This window comes from Balaenoptera borealis (genome assembly GCF_965194805.1).
Source record: "Balaenoptera borealis genome assembly, chromosome: 4".
NCBI classification, from domain to species: domain Eukaryota; kingdom Metazoa; phylum Chordata; class Mammalia; order Artiodactyla; family Balaenopteridae; genus Balaenoptera; species Balaenoptera borealis.
In genome coordinates, this window is record NC_138861.1 from 82088847 (window position 1) to 82115724 (window position 26878).

General features: G+C 33.6%; 2 protein-coding genes across 4 annotated transcripts in view; one reads left to right on the top strand and one right to left on the bottom strand.

The window, feature by feature from the left end:
• Positions 1 to 25890, top strand: GNPDA2 (glucosamine-6-phosphate deaminase 2). Its single transcript, XM_082390816.1, is given in 7 exon segments — positions 1 to 162; positions 4299 to 4400; positions 5464 to 5646; positions 11410 to 11594; positions 17243 to 17417; positions 23517 to 23575; positions 23577 to 25890. Coding segments are annotated over 7 exon segments (861 nt in total). The 5' UTR covers positions 1 to 38; the 3' UTR covers positions 23610 to 25890.
• Positions 8210 to 26878, bottom strand: part of GUF1 (GTP binding elongation factor GUF1) — a 43660-nt gene continuing 24991 nt past the window's right edge. Inside the window, exons 16-18 of one of the 3 annotated variants that reach the window (XR_014244100.1) lie at positions 9762 to 9921; positions 8810 to 8961; positions 8210 to 8394 (exon numbers count right to left, since the gene is read on the bottom strand). Coding sequence is in view for 1 of the 3 variants with exons in the window: in XM_082390579.1 (XP_082246705.1) it covers positions 8928 to 8961 (34 nt within the window). In the remaining 2 variants the exon portion in view is untranslated. Of the gene's footprint in view, positions 8962 to 9761; positions 9922 to 26878 lie in introns of all 3 variants that reach the window. The other 2 variants (XR_014244101.1, XM_082390579.1) reach the window with 2 other exon arrangements.

The following is a 26878-nucleotide window of genomic DNA, read 5'->3' on the forward strand; positions in this document are numbered from 1 at the left end:
GTTTGAACTTCTTGTCCTGGAAGCTGTGCATCACCATAATGAGGCTTGTAATTCTTGATAACTATGACTTGGCTAGTGAATGGGCAGCCAAATACATCTGTAATCGCATCATTCAATTCAGACCTGGACAGGACAGATATTTTACACTGGGTTTGCCAACAGGTAATGCACCATTTTTTTCCATATTAGGTACTCAAGGCTGTGGGATTGAAGGCTTTTTCTTAGTAAAATATGTTTCCTGTTTGTTTCTTGACATATCACTGATTTAACATATAAAGTCAAATACATAGATACAGACATATCTGGTATCTAAGTTTCATTACTATTTGTTAAAATTCTGTCTCACCTACCACTCCAGAATGGAAAAGGAAATATAGCTCAGGTCGTGGTCATGATATTTTTTGTAACTTTTTCTAGTAGTCTTTTGTTTGTATTTAGGGATGTTGCTTTCACTCTTCATGCAGTTTCTTGGGAGATTAGCCTTCTCATTGATCATTAAGAGGTACCTAAAATATGTACAGCTGCCTCTTAATTTTACCTCATATGCCTCATATTATCTTATTAGCCCTTTGCTATTTCTGTGATTATTTTCTATTTTAGAAGTATTACAGGTGAAAAATTGAAGACAGGTATGTCTTCATGACAGAATGAACATAAGCATTAATTATACACTTTATTGGATTTAGTTCTCGGTTAGGGTTTTTCTTAAAAAATAACCAAGTGGTGTCACTGATTCATGGTACTTTGATATTGTTGACTTACATAGGAAAGAGTATTGGACCTGGAATCAGAGCTGCTACTTTCTTGGTGACTGAAGGGCATTTATTCTACACCATAATTCTTGTTTTCCTTACTTTTAAGGAAGATAAGGAAATTAATAGCTTACAATGCTGTTTTGAACCTCAAATAAGAGCAAGTCCCTTGTATACTGTAAACACTATGTAAATTTAAGATTCTCATAAGTGTGTTTTATTTAAACAGTATTTTTTCCTCTTGCTCCTCCCCCCATACATGTCAACTATAGAAAAGCTACAATCATGATTGTTTTTCACTTGCATAATTTCCATGAAAGATACTGTTAGCTCACCAAGTTGATTTTTTGTTTGTTTGTTGTTTTGCTTTTTGTTTTTCGGTCCATGGCAGTAGGTCTTGGTAAGAATGGCAAAGAGGAATTTTTTTAAATTGTGCACACCAGAAATGGGCCCCCTCAGCACCCACAGTTCTGATATGTGAGCCCCAGTGGTTGAACATGGCCTCTGTATCAGTTTGCCTTCTGTAAACCTGGGCCATGCTCAGACTAGCTGCCTTAATCACTTTGTCTTAATTATGAAGAAATAAACAGTAATTTGAGTATGGGAGCAGAAAGGCTTCAGAGCCATAAACGCCAGCAGTGCTAAACATGTTTTTGTGTATTTTGATATACAATTCTTCTGCTTTATTTTGGATAGTATTACTGCCTAATAATACATCTGCCAAGGGTATATCTCTGGAAAACCTTTGTTAACATTTTCTACTTTTCTCCTTCATTGACCAATGACAGTGTTAATCATGCCCCATCCTTACCTCCCTGCACCCCGTGCTTTTGAAATTTGAACATACATTTCTGTAAACAACATGCTATGTTGTAATTACGCCCCACCAAACACAATTCTGGGGAATATCTGTTCAGTATATATCTTTTTTTAAAACTTATTTTATTTATTTATGTTTTGGCTGTGTTGGGTCTTCGTTGCTGCTGCGTGTGGGCTTTCTCTAGTCGTGGCGAGCGGGGGCTACTCTTGGTTGTTGTGCGCGGGCTTCTCATTGCGGTGGCTTCTCTTGTTGCGGAGCACGGGCTCTAGGCGCGCGGGCTTCAGTAGTTGTGGCTCACGGGCTTTAGAGCGCAGGCTCAGTAGTTGTGGCGCACGGGCTTAGTTGCTCTGCGGCATGTGGGATCTTCCCGGACCGGGGCTCGAACCCGTGTCCCCTGCATTGGCAGGCAGATTCTTAACCACTGCACCACCAGGGAAGCCCTGTTCAGTAATATATTTATTGAAGTGATGTTGACAAGCTTAACATTTAAGGGCCTGCATGCTGTGCACCCAACCTGCCTCCCAGACTTATTCCCACTATTCCTCTACACTGAATCAGGGTAGGCAGGTTACACTGCTTGTAGTTCAGAGAACAGGCCTGAACTTGCTGGCTTTACTTTCACTCATGTTGCTAGCATACTGTATAATAAGAACTTTATGAGCTCTGGAACCAGGCAGAATCTCTTGAATATCTGGCTTCACTTCCGTGTGTGTGATATTTGGCACATTCCTTAATTTTTTTACCCCAACTCTTCCAACTTCAAAATGGGAAAGATAATGCCAGTTTCCCAAACTTGTGAGATTTCCATTAGCTAATGTATGAAGCACCAGCATAGCATCTAGCACATGGTAGGCATACAAGTGTCATCTCTGAACCTCCTCCCCCATCTTTTTTCTATTTTCAATTACAGCTTAACCCATTCTTTGATTATGGGAATTTCACTTCTTCTTCAAAGACTCAGTTGAAATGCCATCTTTCATCCTTCCTCCAACAAGCAAGACTATAGTGTGTTCTTCTTTGATTCACTATACTGCTCCGGAATTCTTATAGGATATTTATATTTTTCCTTGTGTTATAGTTACTTTGTACTTGTCTATCCGTATTCTGTGAGTTCTTTTAGGGTAGAAACAGTCGTAATCTTTGTCATATGTGAATCATAGTAAGCACTTGCTAAATTAGTTGTTAGTAAATGAGTATTGCAAAGCAAATATATTAAAATGAAGTTTCTTTTACCAGTTCACCCTGTACCATATCTTCCATTTTTTTTTTCTGTTCAGCCACTTTGATTAAAAAGTAGAAAATGAATGTGTTTTTTATTACTATTGTGACACCTTCTTTTTTTATTCATATGTCCTTCAATTACGGAGGGAGTCCTATAATTATTCTCTTGACACTGAAAGATACACACAGAAAATTTGTTATGCTTCTAGAAAAGGAGAAAGAAGAGCATACTTATCCATCTTTTATCCAGGTTTCATGTTAGTGGGCTATAGTTCTTTGAGAAGGAATTGTAAAGTTTGACCACATAAATTTTAAATTATTAATGACAATTTAAAACAATATGTGTGCTTAACTTCAAGAAAACCTATTAGTCTTCTGTTCTGTGAACCTGTCTGTGTGATATTTAGCCACTTCTATTATTCTGTCATCTTAAATGAGAGTCAGTCTTTTTACTACTCTAGATTTTTTTTGTATTTGTTGTTTTTTTGTTTTTCTGGTGTGTTTTTTTTTTGCCAGAGACTGCTTAGTTCTGCCATACTTCTCCCTGCCTCTTGAGTAGAAATTTTGTGTTTGGGTGTTTTATTTTGTTTTGTGATGGTGGGTGGACTAGAAACCAGTACTCTGACCAGGATTGTGTGGGCCAGGTTGCTTGTTGTAAGAATGTAGTCAATCTAGTCTTCGAATTTGTAGTTAAAGTGAAAAAATACAGCAAATTTAAAAAACAAAGGGAGGCCATCCTCAAGTGGCTAAATTCATTTATCTTTATTGTGTCATTTCATGGAGCATTATCAAACAGATCTTAATTTTATAAAACATAAAAGAATCACATTTATAAAACAATAACATTAAGAACTCAGATGAAGTATCCAAAGCCAAGATCCCATTTCCTAGAAATCATTTTACTTTATACATTTTAGCTGGTATATGCTGAAAATAACACAAAATGAGAAACAGGAGCTCCAGTTAAAAACTTAAAGGATAAGCCTCCTCACTCAATCCTTGCCACTTTCTATTTTGAAAGTAGAGGCAGTGTTTAAATTCAGCTCTGGTTTCCCTTTTGATTTCACTGAATCGTCAATACTTGACCTATTTATGTATCATTTATGCTACAAATCCCTCTCTAAATAAAGTTTTTTCTCTAAAGGTGGGACGTTTATTTTTCTTCTAATTCACATGTGCTTTCTAGAAGTTTCTAATCCTGGAATATACACCATTAATTCCAAATATCCAATGACACAAGAATAATTTTCCAAGCTATAATTTCTGCTGACAGATTCCCAGCTTTATTCAGCAAATTCTAGTTTACTAAAATTTAGGTTACCTTGTAGAGAGACTAATTCAACATATATTTGTTAATTGAATGTGTATTTAAATTAATAATTGTTTGCCTAATAAATTAGAAATATAAAATACCATTAAGTAAGAAGAGAATAAGGTTAATATAAACGTTTTTTTAAATTAGATTTTCAAGTTATGTTAGAAAATGGAATCTTTATCTGTTTTAGGGAGTACACCTTTAGGATGTTATAAAAAACTAATAGAATATCACAAGAATGGAGACCTTTCTTTTAAATATGTGAAGACCTTTAACATGGATGAGTATGTAGGTAAGCTATATTATTTGAATATATTATTTGGATATGTTATATTTTAAATAAAGTTAATATATTGAGAATATTAACATTATTTAAATTTGTTTTGAATGTAATATGAATATATTTCTAGAGTATAATGTATTACCTTGTAGTGGGGTTGGGAGTTTATATAAAAAAAACTATTTTTGTAATGACAGCATGACATAGTAGAAGGACCATGAGACTAGAAATCAGAAGATTTGCATTCGTCTTCAGCTATGGCACTTACCAGTTCTGGCTCCATCAACTTTGAGCCAATTCATTCACATTTCTCATTCTCTCTTTTTCTTTTTTTCTTAAGGCAGAGTTAAAACCAGTGTTGTTGTGGGGATAAATTAATTAATATGTATGTAATTAGTAAAATATTTTTTAAATATAAGGCTATTTATATTTGTAGCCTTGAAGCTTTTATAATTTATTGATTGTGACCTTGCTTAACTAGAATGATCAGTGATACATATAAACTCTGTGTTAAATTTTAAATTTTATAGGTACACATTTTTAACGGTAGCCTGAGCCATTGTCAAAGAACTGTTGTAATTTAGTATACCTTGCATGTAAATAGGAATAACAGAGGAAGAACGTAGATCAAGATTTCAGTTGTGTGGCCATTTAATTTATGTTGAATTTAACACATAAATCAGTTTTATTGGTTAAAATTTTGTATTTGAGAAGGGGAATATAGTGATTACATGCACATGAACTAGACTTCTGTGCTCCAGCCCCTCTGTGAGCTCTGTGACCCTGGGAAAGTTAATTTAACTTTTATCTGTTTCTGTTCATCTATAAAATGAGATTGATAATAGTTATTTCCATAGACGTTGTACACATTAATTGAGTTAATACATACATGTACAGTGATTAAAATAATGCCTGGCACATAATAAGCATATATTCCATATAAAAATGCTTTTAAATTGAATATGGTATAGAAATGTTACATATTTTAAATAGGATTTATGGCTTAATCAGAAAAGTAAACTTTAGATTTATTTCTGGAAATAGTTACATTTTTATTCATTAACTTTGTATTTAGGACTTCCCAGAAATCATCCTGAAAGCTACCATTCTTATATGTGGAATAACTTTTTTAAGCATATTGATATAGATCCTAATAATGCTCATATCCTTGATGGGAATGCTACAGATTTACAAGCAGAATGTGATGCATTTGAAAAGAAAATAAAAGAAGCTGGAGGAATTGATCTTTTTGTTGGAGGTACGTAAAACATTTTGTCATTAATCATTTATTAATATTTGGATTAGGTGCTATAAAAAAACCCCAAAACTTACCTTCGTGTAATGTAAAGAACATCTGTTGACTGTCTGTAATACCCACTTATTCAGCTATTGATTTCTATTTTACTTTATTTTCATCAAAAAATAATCTTAATGTTGCAAGTGGGAATTGTTTAAATTATGGCTTGAGAAATAGGTCCTAATCCCTGCCTAATTACCTCTTTAGAACTGATAGTTTACCACATCTTAGAAAACGAGTGATATGTTTCTTTTCCTAAATGATACTCTTATTCTTTTACTGTTTCTTTAAAACCCCAACCCAGCTTTCTTATCAAATTACAGCGTTAAATCTCTGAAAGTTTGCATGTGGAACAGGTGGATTTTAACATTTCTCTACTGATCATTCATATTGCTTCATTTCACTAAGAAATGAGTTAAGAATGTAAGATTTTTATCATCAGCCTTTAGTTAATATGAATTAAGCTGTATAATTGTCTTAATAAACTCTAAAGTAAATGTTTAATTAACTGAATTCCACTTGAAATTTATATATATACGTGCACACACAAACATACATATGTGTATATATATTGTGTGTTCATGATCTACCATTGAAAAGAGGTGAAAGAATCTCTTCCTTTGTAATGACAATACGGTTTTCTGCCATCAGTGTGAAGCATATGAATAGTACATCATCTAAACTGAAACCAAATTGTTTTTTGCCAGATTCTTTAGTATTCAACTAAACATACTAAAGCTCTAAATTAACATTAGATATATAGAGATAGATATATCCATTAGATCTAGGTATATCTTATAATTAATTTATTACAAGACTGCTCAAAATTATATGAATTAGATCTTCAATAGACCTGTACTGAGGTTAATTTATGGTTGAGGTGGCCAGGTATTGTTGAGGTGTTTGGTTGCCTTTGGAGAAAATTGAGTTTTATCGTCAGACAAAAATTAGCATCCTGTTTTGGCCACTTACTATCTGTAAGATCTTAGGAAATGTATTGATTTCAGTAAATTAGTTCAGTATACTAATTCAATATAATTAAGTTATTTGTAAAACAGCATTATATAACCATTTCAGAATTGATGAGAATTAACCACATTATAACATGTATAAATGCCTTGTGCAGTGCTTGGTATGTAGTTGGTAATCCATTAAGTGTTACTCCACTATGTCTCTGAGGTGTAGTTTCTGAAGTAATTTTTCCTTAGTTCATTGAATGTCCTGCTCTTTTACTGATTTACCTCTAAGGGTATCCAGCAAGACTGAAGTTTTTCTCTTTGAGGAAATTGTTATCTCTACCTAGCAGAACTAATATCAATTACTTTCTTAAATAGACAGGATGGTTAGACTAGTTTGCTTTTCAAAATAGAAAGTATCTATTTTTTAAATAAAACTTGCTAATATTACTTCACTATTCCTGGAAAACATTTGCATTCCAGTTTTGTTCGTATTGCTCAATTCTGAGATAATTACTGTTTGCGCCTACCAATATCAAGGCCAAGGCAGTAGATATTTGAAAATGTTTAAGGAGTGCGCGCTACCCATGCATTCTTTAGATTTTCTAAACTCTACCAAAATCAAGTAGAATTACTGTAAAATAATATACCTAAACTGTTTATCTTAGTTATATCAAGAAATATTTTCACTCATTTACCATTATACAAAAAGATATGGCAATTATTAAAACTTTAGTATTAAAAATGGCTGAATGGATAACATAAATAGTATTTTTTTACTTCTTTATTTGAGGACTTATTTTTTCCTGTTAATTTATTGACCTTACATAAGGATTCTTGTGACAAATCCCTTGGTGTCTCAATGCCAGGAAGTAGAATTTACTTGGGGGGAAAAAAACTGATAAGAACTCTCTAACTCCATTTTGTCCTTTTGCCTACTTGCCAGAAAATATTTTAGCTTAACGTAATGTTTAAGGTTTAATCTCCCTTTACAGAGATTTATAATAAACTTTCTTCTTTCCCCATAGCTTTAAGCCACTTCTTGTTTCTTTGTAGCTAAAGTTTTTCAGTGCATTTCCTCACAATAACCCACCTTAGTTCTACCTTTGAAACTAATGGAGCATAATCATAATTATTTATGTTTATCACTGACTCTTACTACTAAAAAGAACTTTATTTTGTTTTTTAACCAATTTTTGTCTTAAAATTCCTGTAGTTCTCCCCTTGCAAAAAAATTTAACAGGATTTCCTTTCCTCTTCCATTAACACCTTCATTGTAGTCGTGGGCTAATCCAGGGTCTGACAGTTTATATTTATTATCCAAGGGACACATAATTGTGTATAGGGAACAGAGGGTTGGCTTATTACATTTTCTTTGAACTTTTCCCTGTTTGGGATACCCTAATATTGGATCTGTCTCATGAAAGAATCTCATTTGATTCTTCGCCTTCGTTGATCTAGGTTGTTATCATTGGATATTCAAGATGAGGCTTGGTATCTGGGTCTTACCACTTACCCTTCTTTTGTTCCAGGGTTTGGTTAATAAAAACACTAAGAACTGAGCCAAATGGGATCAAAATGTCAGCTTTATTAAAGGTAAAGTTGGATTAGAGATTGCAGGTTGGGCTTGAGGCCAGAATGGGGTTTCCTACTTCTCCTCCCTGAATTGGAAATAGTAAGACCAGAGAAGAGCTCCAGAGTATTAATCCACCATTGCTCACTCCTGGGAAATGGAGCAAGAGTTCCCTTCCCTCTGTAGAAAGGAGAAAGGAGGAAATACATACTCAGAAGTTCTTCATCTGATGACAAAATTGTTGGGAGAAAGAATAATGTGTATCATGCAGTTCCTGATCCATACCCAGCAATAAAGTACACAAACATGGAAATCTATAAATAGACTCTAAAAGCATTATTAACTTTAAAATTATCTTAAGATAATTTGTGTTTAAAAGGTAAAAATAAGGCACTGGGGAAATTTTTAACCCTCTACTTTGGTTACACGATTAGATTCTTTGATTTGCAAGTAAATGTAGTCTACTAATGAGACCAAAAGTGAATTTACTGGAATGATTCTGGGGTAACTTACAGAATTGATATCAGAGTTGGAAAAAACAAGTCTTTAGAAGAACAAGAACCAGGAGCCTCAGATCACTGAAGCAGGGATTCACCTGATCCTCTCCTGCAGTGCTGTCATCAAATGCCTCAGCTCTAGATGCCTTCTTTCTTTCTGTGTTCCTGGTCAAGTTTCAGATTTATAGAGAGAAATTCTGATTGTTTCAGCTTGGCCTAAGTACTTGTCCTTAGATCACAACAGTTCTGCCTAAACGATATGAGATATAGGGTGTTATGATTGGTCTAGCCCCTGTTGTGAGGGGAGCAGAGCAGGGTAGAAGGGGGCAAAAACTATACTGAACGTTCTGAAGAATACCAACCATCCATTCATTTATTCAACCATTATTTATTGAGGGCCTCCTGTGTGTCATGTGTTCTAAATAGTAAGGATACAGTTATGAAGAAGAGAAAGTCTTACTTTCATGAAGTTTACCTTCTAGCCCACAGAACTACAGACACAGGAAAGACACACAATCCAGACTCAGAGGTTTTAGGGATGTTTCATAAAGGTGTTGATATCGGGCTTCCCTGGGGCGCAGTGGTTAAGAATCCACCTGCCAATGCAGGGGACACAGGTTTGAGCCCTGGTCCGGGAAGATCCCACATGCCACGGAGCAGCTAAGCCCGTGCACCACGACTACTGAGCCTGTGCTCTGGAGCCTGCATGCCACAACTACTGACCCCACGCACCACAACTGCTGAAGCCTGCACACCTACAGCCTGTGCTCTGCAACAAGAGAAGCCACCGCAATGAGAAGCCTGCACACCACAACGAAGAGAGCCCCCGCTCGCCGCAACTAGAGAAAGCCCATGCACAGCAACGAAGACCCAACCCAGCCAAAAATAAAATAAAATTAAAAAAAAAAAAAAAAGACTGAATAAGAATTAACCATGGTGTTTAGAGTTCATGATTATTTTTAAGAAAATTTTTATAAGGCTTTGTAAAACATTCTGAACATTTTTAAAATATAATTTTATATCAGGAAAAGCTCAATTTTTGATAGTTACTGATAGTAAGGGAATGTATTGACCCTTCTCCATCATGAACCATTCCTGATAATTTCAGCTTTGCTGTACACTTTTGTGTGACCCAAATCACTGGTGAGACCACTAACAGGACCTCCTGTTTTTTCTGGAACTCTTTATTTTCCTGGTTCCATCCTTTCCTCTATAGAGAAATATAAATAAAAATATTTAGGCAGATGTATACTTAAGAGGAAAAGCAGAACAGTTTTACAAATCTAGAGAGATATGCATATCTATGATTTAAAATAGACAAGCATATATATACTTAATAGTGGAAACAAACCATACATATTAACCACATATAGGTCTGGCTTTATGTACTAGATTAAAAATTAATCCTATATTGTTAAAAATTCCTAGACTATTGTGCTTTGGTAGTTCATATTTGCTTCCTAAGGTTTTCAGTTCTTTCTTCATTCAAAACCAGGTTACTCTTTGTCATATTTTACTTTGTTGTAGCCTGGGAAAAAGTTGTTAGAATTGTGTGTTAAGAGCCAATAAGATACACCTATATATCATTAAATATGCAGAATATAAGTATAACAGGTATTTTGACCCAGAGAACTTGTGGGTTTATTTTTTTGATTGAAGTTGCCACAAATCTGACTAGCAAGTAGGGTCCATGTATATAAAACTTGATTTACTTATGCCATAGAAAGATTCTTGATTTTATGAAAAGATTTACCTCCAATTTCTTTCAAATAAGAAATGTCATATTCTTATCTATATTTTAGAGGCAGTCCTAGAATATTTCAGCTGGCAGATCTCCTTAAAGCAGAGTTTTCAAATTGTGGCTGTTACACATTATTAGGTCATGAACTCAATATGGTCAGTCACATCCACCATTTCCCTTTGTACGTTTTGTTAATGAAACCAAATGTAATCAAAAGTAGCTTGAATGGCTCCTCGTAAGGGTATTATTTCATGCAATTCTTGTTTTAATTGTATTTATATGTGTACTAGATTGCAGTGTCAAATGTATTTCTTGCAGTAGGTTGCAGTCAAAAAAGTTTGAAGAAAACTACTGCCTTAGATAATATCTTGTCCAATCTAAACATTTTTATAAGTGAGGAAACTATACTACAGGGAGGTCCAGTAGTTAACTGCCCCATCTAGACTAGAACCAAGCAAGTTAAAGTGTGAATATAAAGACCACTGGGTTAGGAATCAGAAGATTTAGATTTGAGTTTTGTCTTAGTACTTACTAAATTATTACCTTGAACAAATCATATATTATCCTTTAGCATCAAAGTTTCCTTTTGAGCTTAAAAAAAGGGGGAGATGAGGTAAATAGATATGGTTAATCTGACTATATCACAAGATGGTTAAATATATGTGTTGTTGAGAGGATGCATGTGAAATTGCTTTATACAATATTATTATAAAGTGATAACTTAATTTTGCTGTTAGAATCATGCTAGCTCAATGCTAAGCATATGGAAAACATTGAAATACTTGTTGAATCAAATACAGGAACAAATCTTTTACTGCAGCATTAGAAATTCAGCTATCAAATAAAACAAGGTAAGTGTGTTTATGACTATTTCTTTGGTCTTTAAATCATGTTGAACTTTGAGAAACCTTATTTACTTATGTATATATGTGTGTGTATATGTATTTCTTTTGAAAGGAATTGGTCCAGATGGTCATATTGCTTTCAATGAGCCAGGATCCAGTTTAGTATCAAGGACAAGAGTAAAGACTCTAGCAATGGACACCATTTTGGCAAATGCTAAATATTTTGATGGAGATTTATCAAAAGTGCCAACTATGGCTCTAACAGTTGGTGTGGGGACAGTGATGGATGCTAGAGAAGTAAGAATTAAATGTTCTTTGATGTTTTTCCTTTGATGTCTATAGACTTTGGAGAAATTGTGGTGTCAAATAAGTGCTATTTTGGGTTAATCCTATTTGCAGTATAAATTGTCTAGCTTTCAGTAATTTCTGTCAGGCTCATTGCCATGTTTAGAATTCAAGTAAATTAAGTCTTTGGAGCTGGAAACTAAAAATTAGGCACCATCTCTTTTGGGGTACTGCTTTACTTGCCTCTTCTTGTTTCACAGTTTGAGGTTCTAAAATCACACTGATCATATAGTCTTGTGACAGGACTGTTGCAACAAAGATGCAGTCATAATTAACATTAAACTGCTTTTGGAGGCTTAGAATAATTTAGTGTAATGTGATTCTTGACTGTAGGAAGATAGCTCAGTTGGTTTCCAGTGGAAAAAGAACCCCTTTAGGGCTGGATCTGTTCTAAATTTGGTATGTTTAAGAAGGCAAGAGTTCTGAACAGTAGACTCAAATTTTTTAGTTTTTAATTGGGCTGTCATTTCCTGCCCTGAGAATAACAGACCAAATTATAGTCAGCTCATGATTATAAGTGGTTAAATTATATGGAAACCCAAAACTCCATTCCCTTCTGGCAGCAGGATTGGACAGGTTCAGAGGAAAGAGTACAGACAAGGTATGGTGAATAAGTAACTGATATTAATGTAAATATATCTAGACTTGAATGCACAAATAGAACTGTCATTCAAAATGGAGTTTTTCATCTAAAGATAATTGGTTTATGAAAAAAGACCCTTTAAAGACTGAAATTTCAAGTAAATAAATTGAAAAAAAATTAGAGCAATCTTAGTTCTAAAATATGAAACTGAAAGTTATGCAAAAAGATTTCTTACATATAACAAAATTAAAGTTACAGTGCAACTCTTATGCTAATTCTTAGAATTAACAGAATTATTCAAACATTGATTTTTTTTCTTTTGATTTTTCCAACAAAATTATATGATGCTATTCACCTCACAGTATTCATTCCCAGCATGACTGTAAAGAAAATTATGGCAAAACTACTTTTATTATTTAGTAGTTTTCCCAAGGACTTTAGTGCTTTATTATAGTTGATTTACAATACTGTGTTAGTTTCCAGTGTGCAGCAGAGTGATTCAGTTATATATATATATTTTCAGATTATTTTTCATTATAGGTTATTACAAGATATTGACTAGTTCCCTGTGCTATATAGTAAATCCTTGTTACTTATCTGTTTTACATATAGTAGTTTGTATCTTTTAGTCCCATATTCCTAACTTACCCCCTTTCCCATTGGTAGCCATTAGTTTCTTTTCTATGTGAGTTTTTTTCTGTTTTATATAGATTAACTTGTATTGTTTTTTAGACTCCACATATAAGTGATAGCATATAGCATTTGTTTTTTTCCGTATGACTTACTTCACTTAGTATGATATTCTTTAGGTCCGTCCATGTTGCTGCAAATGGTGGTATGTCGATCTTTTTTATGGCTGAGTAATATTCCATTTGTGTGTGTGTGTGTGTGTGTGTGTGTGTGTGTGTGTGTGTGTGTGTGTACGTACCAAATCTTCTTAAACCAATCCTCTGTCAATGGACACTTGGGTTGTTTCCATTGTCTTGGTTATTGTAAATAGTGCTGCTAGATTTTTCATAGCATTCTTTTGAAACAAGTATCACATGATTATACTTAATGACTTTATCTTCAATTTTAATGGGCTTCATGTGTACAGATTTTCATCTGCCAGTGGTTTTAACTGTGATGTGAGCTGTTCTTCAATGTCATTTTCAATAACTGCAAATATATTTAAAATTTAAATCCATGTGTGGGACAGATGCCATTGTTGAATGGCAAGTAGGTTTGAATGGGAGACAAATCTTTAAGTGGTCAGTGCATCAATAAGTATCTTCACATTTTGGCAACTCAGATAATGAGGACCTTCTGTACACACCCTGGAAGTGACAACCCAGAAGTTATTATAGGTTTCTTAAGACTTGGGAATTGTCCACTAGGTAATGAACCACACAAGTCACTGCCCTCAATTTTCACTCCTTTCTTGCTTTGAGGCCTTACACTGATGTTAATTAATTGTGAAATATTCTACTTCTCTAGCCCTTGCTTAGCTAAAATGGCACCAGTTTTCAGCTTTCAGAGTTCCATTTTCTGACCATAATCCTTATAATCAAAATTATTTTTTTATTCTTTTACCACAGTTTTTGTTTATAGCGCTTCTTGCAGTTTGTAATTGTTTTTGTATGTTTCATTGTTTAATACCTTTCCTCATTAGTTTATAATCTCCAAGTGTTTATGAGTCATGTATATCTAGCACAGTACACTGCCTGTCACATAATAGGTATTCAGTAACTGTTGAGAATAGTTTGAATGAATTACTTTTGCCCATAATTCATTTTGGACAAAGTTGGTTCTATGCACAGCTTGGCTATCTACCTGAACCACCAGATCTGATTTTTATTGACTTTTGGCTGTTTGACGAAAGCCAAATTTACCCTCAAAGGATTAAAATTTGTTTTTACTGAGATATATTTAAAGATAATGCTTTATGTTTTAAAGGTAATTTCAAAAGAAAAGACACAAATTGTTTTTAATTACTATAGCGTCTTTAGAATTGCTTATTATATATAAATAATCTGAATGTTTATTCTTGTGATGACATAAGGAAAAACCAGTAAAACTTAAAAATCTTTTGATTTTGTTGACTTACTGAATGTCACAGAAGTCACCAGTGATTTCTTAATTGTTAAGATCATCATCTTTTCTACAGGTCTTATCCTACTGGGCCTCTTTTCATCATTCATTCCTATGGACTATTTCTTCCATCATAAACCTTTACCATTCTTCTTCTTTCTTTCTGACCATTCTTTCTCAGTATGCTTCCCTGGCTCTTCTTCCTCCATCTGCCTTTTGAATGTTGTTGCTCCCTAGGGTGTCATCTCCTAGCACTGCATATTCACTATGCATACTTCTAGGCAGTGACCTTTTTTGTGTGCGTGCTTTTGTTATTTTTTAATTAACACATCAATAGCAGTCACACTTTGCAACCCTGTTCTTGGTAGATTTAGTACTATTCTAAAAAGGTCAACTACGCTCAACAGTGTGATAACTACCAGTACATATCTTTAGCCAGTTCTTTTTCTGAAGCTGCAGATTTCATATTTCCAATTGACTCCTTATACTTAAACTGTTCAAAATTTAAATTCATCTTTCTATCAAAATTGTCTCCCTCCCTTGGTGAATAGCAATACCCTCCATGAAAATTATCTGAACTTGAAACGTGTGTCATTCTCAGCTTCTTCACATCTAATCAGTCACCACATTCCTCCATTTAACTTAGAGATAAATAAGGATCCAGCCCTCCATCGGAACTGCCTTACTTCTGGTCTATATCAGTTTTTTAAGGATTATTGCAAACCCATCCTAAATCATGGCTATCTCCATTCTTTACCTTTCCTGTTCTCTATTACAGCCTGAATTTTTTTTTTTCAAAAACATAGTTATTACTCATGCATGTAATGAAGAGTCTCTGATTCCTGGCTGCTTCATCACAAGATGATCTTGGGCATAAAATGCTCTGTATTATCAAAATTCAGTTTTCAGCCATTTCATTTCCCTATGCCCTGCCTTACCAAATTTCTAGCTTTTTACTGACCACCCCATAACTGTCTGAAATGCCCCCTTTTCTTTTCTGCTTTTCCTTAAGATTTGGTTTCAGATAGGGCTACTCTTAAGCTTTTTCACAATACAAGAAATACTCTCCTTGAGAATAGTGGAGCAGATAGAGTAGAAATAATCATGTATTATCAACATCAAATTATATTCCAAGAGGAATTTTCTTCAATTTCTGATTTTCCAGATATTTCTTCTTAATTCTCAATTAAAGGTTATATATGTCTTATTGTAGTTGTTAAGGATATGGATGCTGGAATCAAACCTCTTGTTTATATAGTAGCCTTACCAAGACCTTGGGCAAGTTACATAATATCTGTGTCTCATTCCTTATCTGTAAAATATGAGTAAGAATAGTATTTATCTCACGCTGTTGATGTGGGTAGTTAAATGAGATAATTCACGAAAAGTGCTTAAGTTCAGTGTTTAACTTTGAAACCACCAAATCACATTTTAAAACTCCTGAAATAAATTAAACTTCAGAAAATATCCATCGTGCAGCAATCACTACATATTCTCATTTAATGTAGTGTGTGTTAAAATAGTTTTAAAAAGCCTTTTCAAGTGCTAGTATAAGGACTTCTGCCAGATTGCATACTAATCACTTAAGGGACCCTGATTCTTGGGTCCTAATTCCAAAGATTCTGAATTAGAAGACAGGATGGAGCAAAGAACTTGAATATTTTGTTGTTTTTTTTCAAACTCCTCTGTAACAGGTATCAGTCTTAAGAAAAAAATATTAATTTCCAGTAAGGAAAACTAATAAACCCATTAATCAGTGCTGTGCTTACCTTATTATATCAAGCATTGCTAATTTTTAAAAAATGCTTTTAATTATAGGTGACGGCATATTAATTCTTCACTGAGCCTAGATCTCTATACTTAAGAACAAGAAGTATCAATAAAAACAGTAGGAATTCATACATATCTTATTTCATTCATGGGCTTTGATATTAATCAAATATAGCTTCAAAATGAAAAGTAATGATCTTGATAAAAGAAATACAGTAATATCTGGTTCATTAATCTTTAATTTCCTCCCTGTTTTAGAAGGTCTGGTTATAAAATGTGAAATACAGAATTTTCACGTTGTTACAGGTATTTTAGAATTACAACCACTTTAACATTCATTTTTTTAAATTATAATGAAAAAAATCATGGTAAAAGATTTATTATATTACATAAACTGTTTAACTTGTAAAAACAAGATTGATTTACTGCTAAAAATGTTAAAGATTAGATTCATTCAGACACCTATACACTCACATTTGCACACGTTCTTTGACTTATCTCATAGGCTATCAGGGATTTGGGACAAAGAGCTTGGATTTTCTGTACCTAAGGATGGTCTCAAGTTATGTTTGTTTAAAGGACAGTTCCTGCATTTAAGTAGATTCTGAACCCTTCTTTAAATCTAGTTTTGTTCCAAAACAGCTTTAGATAGCACCTGTTCAATGAAACAATCTTTAGGCTTATTTCTCTAGATTACTTTTAAAATATCTGTTATTTCAGAGTCTTTTGCTTTTCCAAAGTAATATCTATTGCTTATCTGGACTAGAGCAATTTCGTATATCATTCCTGGTTATATAAATTCTTTGTTGATCTGTAACTCTGCTTTTGCAAAACAGCCCTTTTGTTTCTTTTTCTTCATTCTCCCAGGTCTCTTCTTGCACATCAGTATTTAATGTGTTAATTATCATAGGCATTATGGTATATTCAATAATACTCCATTACAAGATACTATTTTACTTTGTTCAGCCAGAAGTAGAGATATGCTTTGTGCTTGCCTGTTACCTTAAAGAGCAGCAGTAAATACCTGGAACTATGAAGAAATATGGAGCTGTTTATTTTTATTTTAACCCTCAGAAAAATATTGGTGCTAAATTCTTTGTTTAAAAAAAAAATAGAGCTTCTTAGTCATTTGGAACATGTTTTAAGAATTGACAAGTACATGTTCACGATTTTTCAGGTAATGATCCTCATAACAGGTGCACACAAGGCATTTGCTCTCTACAAAGCAATAGAAGAAGGAGTCAATCACATGTGGACTGTTTCAGCTTTCCAGCAACATCCCCGAACTATTTTTGTATGTGATGAAGATGCTACTTTAGAATTAAGAGTTAAAACTGTGAAATACTTTAAAGGTGAGCACTGAAATTTCAAAAGCAGACTGGGAGAATGTTCCATTGTAGATGACAATTAAAACTTAGTATGATTGGGGAGTTACATCCTGCATTGTGGCCTAATGAAAACTGGCACTGTGCTGAGGATTAGAAATGTCTCACTTCAGATAATACTAGCTTTCAAAGTAATTTCCTAATATTTTTTTCTTGAAGAAAACTTCTTCAATCTATATTTTCAGTAAACAAGATGTTTCTTGAAATCCAAAATTAAATATTTTACTTTCATATTGAATATACAAGATTAAATAGCCCAAAAGGAAATGTATATATGTCCTTTCTAATTTTTTCGTGTTTACCTGTCCCACCCTAACCTCTCAGCTATGTTTAGAATGAAATCGGGGATAAGATGGGTTGCCCACTATCTCATTTAATCTTCACAATAAATTCTGCTAAATGTCAAACTGTGGAATAAACTGCACGTAAGCAGGAGTTTGCCCAGACTTCTGCATATTTATCTTCCTTTTGCTTCTTCCTACAGTCTAGTTCAGTAATTTTTAAACTTTACCATACCATGTATATATATATATATACACACACACACGTATATATATATATATATATATATATATATATATAATATATAAAACCATATATACTTGCTGTGATAGGTGTTTAAGAGATTTTCAAGGACACTTGAATACACTCAGTTTAGAAGCCATTCCCTGCTTGAGTCAACTCCACATATAAATACATACACATAAACAAGCTGTATAAATAGGTACTCTTTACAAAGCACCTGTATTTATATAGCTGATATGAAAATATGTAATTAGTCATATATATAGTTCAGTAATTCACAAAGTATGTAATAAGTGTACTACTGATACTATATGAATGAAAATACATTTTAAATCTTTTTACTCTAATGAAAGGTGTTAAAGGTTTCCTTAGTGTCAAGCACTTAGATTACTTCCAGTCATTTATATTTTTATCAGTTAAATTACCAGTTTTTTACCAAGTCACAAATATACCAAATTAAACTGAAAATTGTTAGCTTGTTAGTAATTTGACAGATAAAAGCAGAGAATAGCTCAGTTATGGGTTGTGAATAAGATACAGCCCTTAGATGGCGTTTTACCCATATATTTCCATGTAGTCCAGGTTTCGTCACAAATATTAGATTCCTTGAAAAAGTTAATAGAAGGAATCGTCATTATCCACATATTTTAATAACAGTTTTGAGGAGATTCATTTAACATTGCCATTTTCTAGCACCAGTAATCCCCAGATAAACCCCTATACTTGTCTGATTTTTGTCAGTTTGGTTTTTATCAGAAAATTTTTACATTTTAGTGAAGTAAACATTTAATAAATAGCCAATAGTTATTTGACCCGGTGCTATTCTAAGCATATTATACTTACTGATTTACTTAAATCTCACAATTCTATGACATGGGTACTCTTATAATCCCATTTATAGGTGAATTAACAGGCTTAGTAGGGATGTTAAAGTCACTTAGAAATTATTTTCCAGTGGAGTTGTATATATTTCTGAAGAGATTCAGGACATCAGCCTCTGTCAGGATGCCTCCTTCAATATGGAGAAAAATGGATTTGCGATATTGTTCTGGGCTATATATACACCTCATTTACAGTAAGGTATTTTTATATTAGGTAGAATGACTGTTCATAAATTTATACATGTTATAAATGTAGTTTTATATATTTCCCAAATCCTTATTATTATATCACTGCAAGATATACTGGAGGAAATGAATCCCTTAGTTATAATCTGTAATTCTTCAAATACCATTCACATCACTACTCTTTCTTCTGCTATCCCTTTAAAAGTGTCAACAGGAATCTTAAAGGGTTCTAATTATTTAGCTCTTGAAGTCTAGGTTAACTGCATCTAAAACAATAAAAATCATTAGCATATGGAAGTTTATTTCAGTATATATCTTTTGAAAGATATAAGTAAATCACAGGAAAACATTTTAATAATTTGTTTTATTCTAGTTTTTTGTTTTTTAAAAAATAAAACCTATGTTTTATGTCCTGAGATAATATATTTTCAAGACATCATCATCATGGTGAACATTTTTTTTGTTTTGTTTTATCCTTTTTAGGCCCTACTCCGATAGCTCCAATAGCTTGATAGAGGTTGAATGAATTCAGATTGAACCCAACTATAAAATCTATTATATTTAACTTTTCTTCTTCAAGCAACATCAGAAGTCTATGCATTTTTATCAATACTCATTAGAATTTACTTCTGTTTATGATTTAAGTAGCAATTATTTATTTTTATCACATTCTTGTGTAGAACGTTGTCAGTTTTTACCTTTAGTCATAGTAAACTCTTATTATTCAGAAAGCAAGTACTAAAATTTCCAAAATTATTTTTAGTTTGGAACTAGCTTTATGTTATGTACAAGTTACAGCCAGTGTTTAGTTTTAAAAAAACTTTACAAAGGAGTTGGATTTTTAATGTTTACCCTGATGTTTTAAGTTGCGTGTTTTTAAGCTCTGATGTATTCTTCTTTCCATGATCAAAGCTTTAAGCGAATGATAGATGAATTATATCAAGTAGAATGATCCTCAAAGAGCTGATACCCTGGAAGAGGTACATCTTCTAAACCACATGGCTGAGATTACCAGTGTCTTTGTTGTCCCCTCTCTTGGGTCTCTCCAATCTCCATTTTGCTGCTTTTTACATACTGGTTGTTAAACTTTTCAGTTAAATATTGTTTTAAATAAGATTGGTTCTATTTAGAGATAATTATCTGGTAAATATTTTTCATTAGCAGATACCTTTCACAGTATAAAAAAATTACCTTTTAATGTTTATTTTTGGTAAATGTAAACTATATTTTCCAGTTAGTGTCATCAGCCAAGAAACATGGGTTACAGTGCCTTCAAGTACATTGTTTCATGTGGTGTTATACCCGAAAGAAGTACAAGTATCCCTGCCTGAAAGTAGTTGGCATTCTTCATAAAACTGGCTCATTAAGTGATTCGAGAAAATAAAATGTAGTTCCATGAAGGTAGGGACTTTAGTTTTGGTTCATTGCAATAGTTCAGCATCTCAAAGGGTACCTACCTAGTACACTGGAGACACTTGGTAAATTCTAGGTAGTTGGGCAGGTAGATGGATGACACATGACATTGATACCATTTCAGTTTAAGTGCTAAATTATGTAAATCACTGTGAAGTCCAGGGGATGTTAAGGGAGAGATTTTTATAGATAGTAGTTGATGAAAACTTGAATTGAGCTGATGGGACTGAGAGCTGTAGAAGACGGTAACATTTAGATTTGAAGAAAATGCCATATAATCAACAGCACAGGTATAGGGATGAGCTAGCACAGTAGCAGAAAAAGTTCCTCTTAATAGAGAACAAAGTATACCGATAAAATGGGGCTAGCTTATACTTTAAAAACAAAATTAAGAGTGAAAAGGCAAATGAGGGCTTGCGTATCAGTGGCCTTTCAAAAGGGTATTGGGGGGGAGGGGTTATTAGCCCTGAGAAAAATATTCTTATGTATTAACATTTTTTGAGCAAAGAACAAATGCCAATAAATCAGTGTGCTTCAAATCCAGCCTCGGAGATATTCTGCATAAAACAGTCCAATGAATGAAGTATTTGTTGGTTTGTCCACATACTCACGGATTTTTATCACAGGCTTTTTGTCCGCACTGGTAAGCATGGAAGGGAGGGTTATATAACTTTATGGAACTGTCACTATAGAAACATTCAAGTATCAGAGATTACATTATCTCAGACATATAAACGAAACATCATTATAAGACTTTTATGCACTATGTTGAGTACGTTGCTTTCTTTTTTGAATTTTTGAGCTGAGGTTACTCCATTTTATAAATAAGGCCAGATGGATAAATGGCTGCCATATACCTGAGGTGGAGGCAGAACCGATCAAGTGCCTTTATGCTTAGTTTGGTACTTTTTATCCATAATTCTTTCATTTCCTGGGTTAGCTGTGCTCCTTGTTTTGCTTTTTTCAAACTCTTCCCATTACTTATTTTAACCTTTTGACCCTTCTGTCCCTCCAGCTGCATGGAAGGCTTAACTTCAGTCCCTCCACAGTCCTACCTCCAAGATTTTAAATTTATCCTAATCGTTAAGCATCCTTTCCTTTCATGTCTAGCCATTCTGCCAGTGCCCTTGATACTTTTCTGTCTTCAGGACCTTGAACTACAGAATCTTGGTCTCTGCTCCCTCCTTTTCTCCTGCCTCCTTTTTAACAATATATGTTCTAGATTCATTTTAAGTTAAAAAAACGCTTCCAGAGACCATCTCACTGAATCTTCACAGATTTTTTTAAAGTACATGTTTCTTGAGCTTCCACCATGTATCATGACCTTTATAGACCCAGGACTTAGAGCAGTAAATTTAAGGTCCTGGACCTCAGTTTCTAGTTGGAGACATGGTAGGAAAAACATTTTCTAAGAGTGAAAATTGCTCTAAAGAAAGTGAAATAGTAATTCATTATAAGGTGACATTTGGGCTGAGACCCAAAAAGCCAAAAGGAGATAATCATGCTTTGCTCAGGGAGAAGAGCATTCCAGGCTGAATGAGACAGCAAATATAAGGACCCTGTACTATATAACCAAGCTTAGCCTTTCTGAGGTAATAGCAACAAAGCCAGGGTTGAGTGTAACACAAAAGGGGGAGAGTGGGGAGGACATGAGATCAGAAGGATAAACAAAGACAACAGAATAAAATCTAAATTATATTCTAAGTGACCAGAGCAATTGGAGAATTTTAAGTAGGGAAATGGTATAATCTAGCTTCTGTTTTTAGAAAAATTGGACAATGGGAAGTGATGAAAGTAGGGTGCTGAGTTGGTAATCAGAAAGTAGTGCCCACCAGTCCTGCTGCTGAATTTAAAAAGGAAAGAGGAAAAAATCAACAGTGAACTTCAGTTGTCTGGCTTTAGCAGCTCATCAAAGGGTAATACAATATACCAGTATTTTTAAAGAAATGGTTTAGAAGGGGAAAATGGGTCTGGATGTTGTTAACAAGTTTGAGGTGCTGATTAGACACTGAAGTGAGCTGTTGAGTTAATTAGCATTCTCTCTTTCAATTTCATGAGTGAATATTTCTCTCTCCTCCTTTTAAGACTGTTCCACTCCTGGTTTTTCTCCTACTACATGTATACTTCAGTGTTCTTTGTATGTCCCTTTGCTTATCTCTTAAAAGTGGGCCTTCACAGTTTGGATTTTAGAGTGCTTTTGCAGCCTTTCTGACAAAGAACACCTTCTTACTAACAAGTACCCTGTCTCCTCGATCCAGTAATCCCATTTCCTAAGAAAACCACATTATGAGTCCCTTTTCCCAACCTCCATGTTCTTAACAACCTGGTAAATTTAACTGATTTCTTTAACCTCCAAAATATAAAATCTTTAGTTCATTAATTGGGACAATTATTTCCCCAAAGAAATACGATACATGTGCGTTAAGACATGAGTAACTGGAATATATTTCCCAAGAAGCTTTAATAAAATTAAGGACAGTTTACAAGCATACCAATTATAAGATGAAATTTAAATTTACTTGGAAATTGATATTTAGGTTATCTTATTGTTTTAGTAAACCTCTCTGTGTGGCTTGTAATCAACCCTTATTGTAAATACACATGTCAAAATAGTAGAAAATAATTTGCCAGATGAATGGATAGGGTAATATATTAGAGAACTAATGTAACAACAGTTCTGAGCCCCTTGTTGGAGTCTGTTAGATTAACTGGCAGAGGGTCAAACTCAACAGACTTTTAGATGTAATTAGTATTCAAATTTGTTATTTTGTCATACTGAAGGAAGTTCTAAAGACAAGAACTACCCCTACTTCTGGTTACTCACAAAGAACCTGTACCCATTCCAGATCCATGGTTTCATAAATAACTAAATTGATATTTGCTAGGTAGTTAAAACTAAACATTCTGAAACATTTCTATTTGCATTTTTCCAATAAATTTAACTATTCTGTATTAGATGGGAGCCAGTATACTTGTATTTTAATATTAAATCTTTTGTTTTCTAAATGAGATATAGTTCAAAATCAGAAATACAACTAGAACTGTGCTTTTTTTCTTTAAGGTTTAATGCATGTGCACAATAAACTTGTGGATCCACTGTACAGTATGAAAGAAGCAAATTGAAGGAGACTGGATCAAAATTCTGCTTGAATGAACAGAACACTTTTATACATAGATAATTTTCAGCTATGCAATATGATAAAACTTGGGGAATTTTTGAATATTGTCATTTTTGAAGTCTAATATCTATATGTTAAACATTCCATATTTACAATGTGTCCATTTTATACTAGGGTTTAGACGTAATTGGCTCTCACAGTTGATCAGCTAGTTGTTACAGAAGCCACACTCTATAACATAGCACAGAAATGAACTGTCTGCCTGTTTACAAATTTTAAGTCATTTTAAAGGCGACAATTCTGTACATAAAGTACCATTTATATGACTCCAGTGGCATTATTAGATTTTAATTTTTTAATCACAGGAAGACACTCCAAGCCTTTCAGGTATCAAACCACTATCATTGCAAGCCTTTACTTCCGGAATGCTATCTTTATAGTCTCTTTGCACAAGCTTTCTGCACGTGGTTGCCTTAGTCATCTTCCTGCAGTAGCATCTGGACATCAAAAGTCCTGCTATATATTGTTGGTACAGAAAATTTGAAGAGACGGCAGTGCCTAAAAGTACAGTTTACGTCGTTTTGGAAAATATGTATAAGTGCATGTTTTTTGTGCACCACCTTCTGTAGCACTTTTTTAAACAAATGTGCTCTTATTTTTATTTAATGACTTGGGTTCATGCACTTAATTTAAGTATTTTGGCAATTAGGAGCTTTATACCTAGCAACACACTTAAGGAAATTTTTTTTGAAGAAAATTTTCTGATTATCGTTAAACTTCATAAATGATTAGCTTTATTCCTTACATATATATAATGTCTAAAAGGATTATATGATGAAGTATAATATAAAAGAAATTACTGTAAACTATTTTAGACTGCCATAACAACTTGCATTATTAAATTGCAAAGTATAAAAGTATACTTATAAAAGTATATTGTTTTCTATCTTTAACTCAAATAAAGCTTATAATAAACAAATGTAAGTTATCTAAATTTTATTTCCAACAGTGAAATTGAACACATACATCTGAAAGATTCTAACAAATTAACAGTAGCTATGAGCTTGCGTTTACTTTTTATTTGTTGTCATTATGCAATTAGATTTAAAGGACAAGGTCTCTGCCTATAATTCATTCTTAGTTCTGCTCCTTGGGGAGTGAAATATGCTTCCTTTTCTCTGCATATTTTGCTTTTTATAAGTCCACCTAGTAGAAGCATCACTTACATACCTGCTTAATTGCCTATGTGACTGAAACGTATTTACAGTTCCTTAAAACATTTAAATAGCAAATCTAAAAATAAATAAAAAATAGGACTGTTAGGATAAAATATGCTGCTTTAATTCTAGATAATGAACTTCTAATAGCCTTAAGTATTATAAATGGTTTTTGAACAGTAAGTGAAATCAGTATTATCTCCCAGTCCCACGCCTGGTAATAAAGTATTGGTTAGTGCAAACTACCTTAGAAGGTCATATAGTTTAGTGAAAAAGCTAAAGATTGGTGCACAGTTCAGCTGTTACTTGTGTGCTTTAAATGTGCTAGCTGAAACAGAGTCTAAAATCTCCTTTCCATCACTGCCCTTTAAGTTTCAAGTCCATATACTCAAGGTCCACAGCAAACTGCTTTCCTGCCACTTTAACTCCCTAACTCAGGAGCTAAGCTGCTGTTAAGCAAAAAACTAAGTCTACTGAAGATATTTCCACAAGAGGCAATAAAGCATGGTAGCTAAGAATTGGGGTTTGGAGAAAGAAACCACTGTTTGAATCCCAGCTGTCAAGAGCTGTGATTTTGTTGGACAATACTGATACACAAGTCTGAGCTTCTTCCCCTGTGAAATGGGATGGTAATGGTGCCTGTACCTCCACTGCCATGTAGTTTGAATGAGGGAATTGTCTATAGAGCTCAGCACGGTGGCTGTCACATATTAAACTCAATAAATGGTGGCTATTCTAATACTAACAGTTTATGTTACTTTAACGTACACAAAAATCTTAGTAATATAAGGTCCTTTGGGGGATACACAACTCTCAGTCATGTTTAGGAGAGTGGCCAGGGGAGAGAACTTAAGAGTATGCTAAAAAATCTGGAAAATACTCTGTACTACTATTACTACAAGTAAAACTTTCCTAAAAAGTTAGAGGTTAAAGGGGAAAAGTATCCAAACTGTAAGCACACTAATAAGACACAAATACTAAATAGTAGACACACCGAACATATTATGTGCCAGGTACCAACTTGTAACTTTCCCCTGGCAATAATGGTAGAACATCTTGTCTTAGAAATTACATTAAAATGCTTTTCTAGTTTCAAAAATACTGCCATTTTCTAAAATATTGATACTTCTGTCATGAGATCTCATAATTCATCTGTTCTACCAGAGCTAGAAGAAATAGGGAAGACAGTTGATTAATTTATGTAACTAGGACTAAGCCACAGGTTATTTAACCTCCATACACAATTTTAGGTAAATCCCCACTATCTGAATTTATAATTATCTCATAACAACCTTGTATAAAATTTATCACTGATAGTCTTATCCCTAGAAGACATTAACCTCATTCAGTTCATTCAAAGTAAAGGACAAAAATCAATGGCTGAATTATTTTATCTTACTGTAAATACAATCTGCCCTCTGGTTTGTTTATTGACTGAGTAGACATGCTTTGAAAGTAAGACAACCGTTTACTGGCTATGTGACCTTAAGTAAGTTATTTACTCAGTCTCCTCAATTATGAAATCTAGGCAGTAATTATTAAACTGTCATTAATAACAGCTGCTGCTAATATCAAACATCTATCACTTTGCACAAGTGCATTTTAATTCTCAGCATAAGACAGCCCCTATCCTTATTTTAATTTATATGCTTATGTAAACTGTCTAGTTTCAAAGTAACATTTGTAAAAATTTTATGAAAAACTACAGTACATGTCTAGATACTATGTTATTTGAATATTTAATAACAGATTCATATATTTCATCTAAATATATCCATCTAACAAGTTGATACTTAAGGTGATTATGAAAATATTTTATCTTGGGCTTGAAACTAGATAGAATCTTAAGTATGGGGCCTTTTAGTGTGGGTAAGGAATATGCTTGAAAAATTAAGATTCACTGAGCACTGACTAGGTGTCATGCAGTCTTCTGAATATTTTAAACATATTTCATTTAATCTTCACAGCCTATGGAGGTAAGTAATAGTATAATCCTGATTTTACTAAAGAGTAAGTAGACAAAGAGAGGGTAATTTGGCCAACGTCACTTTGCCTAGTGAGTGGTGAAACAGAAATTTGAAACCAGG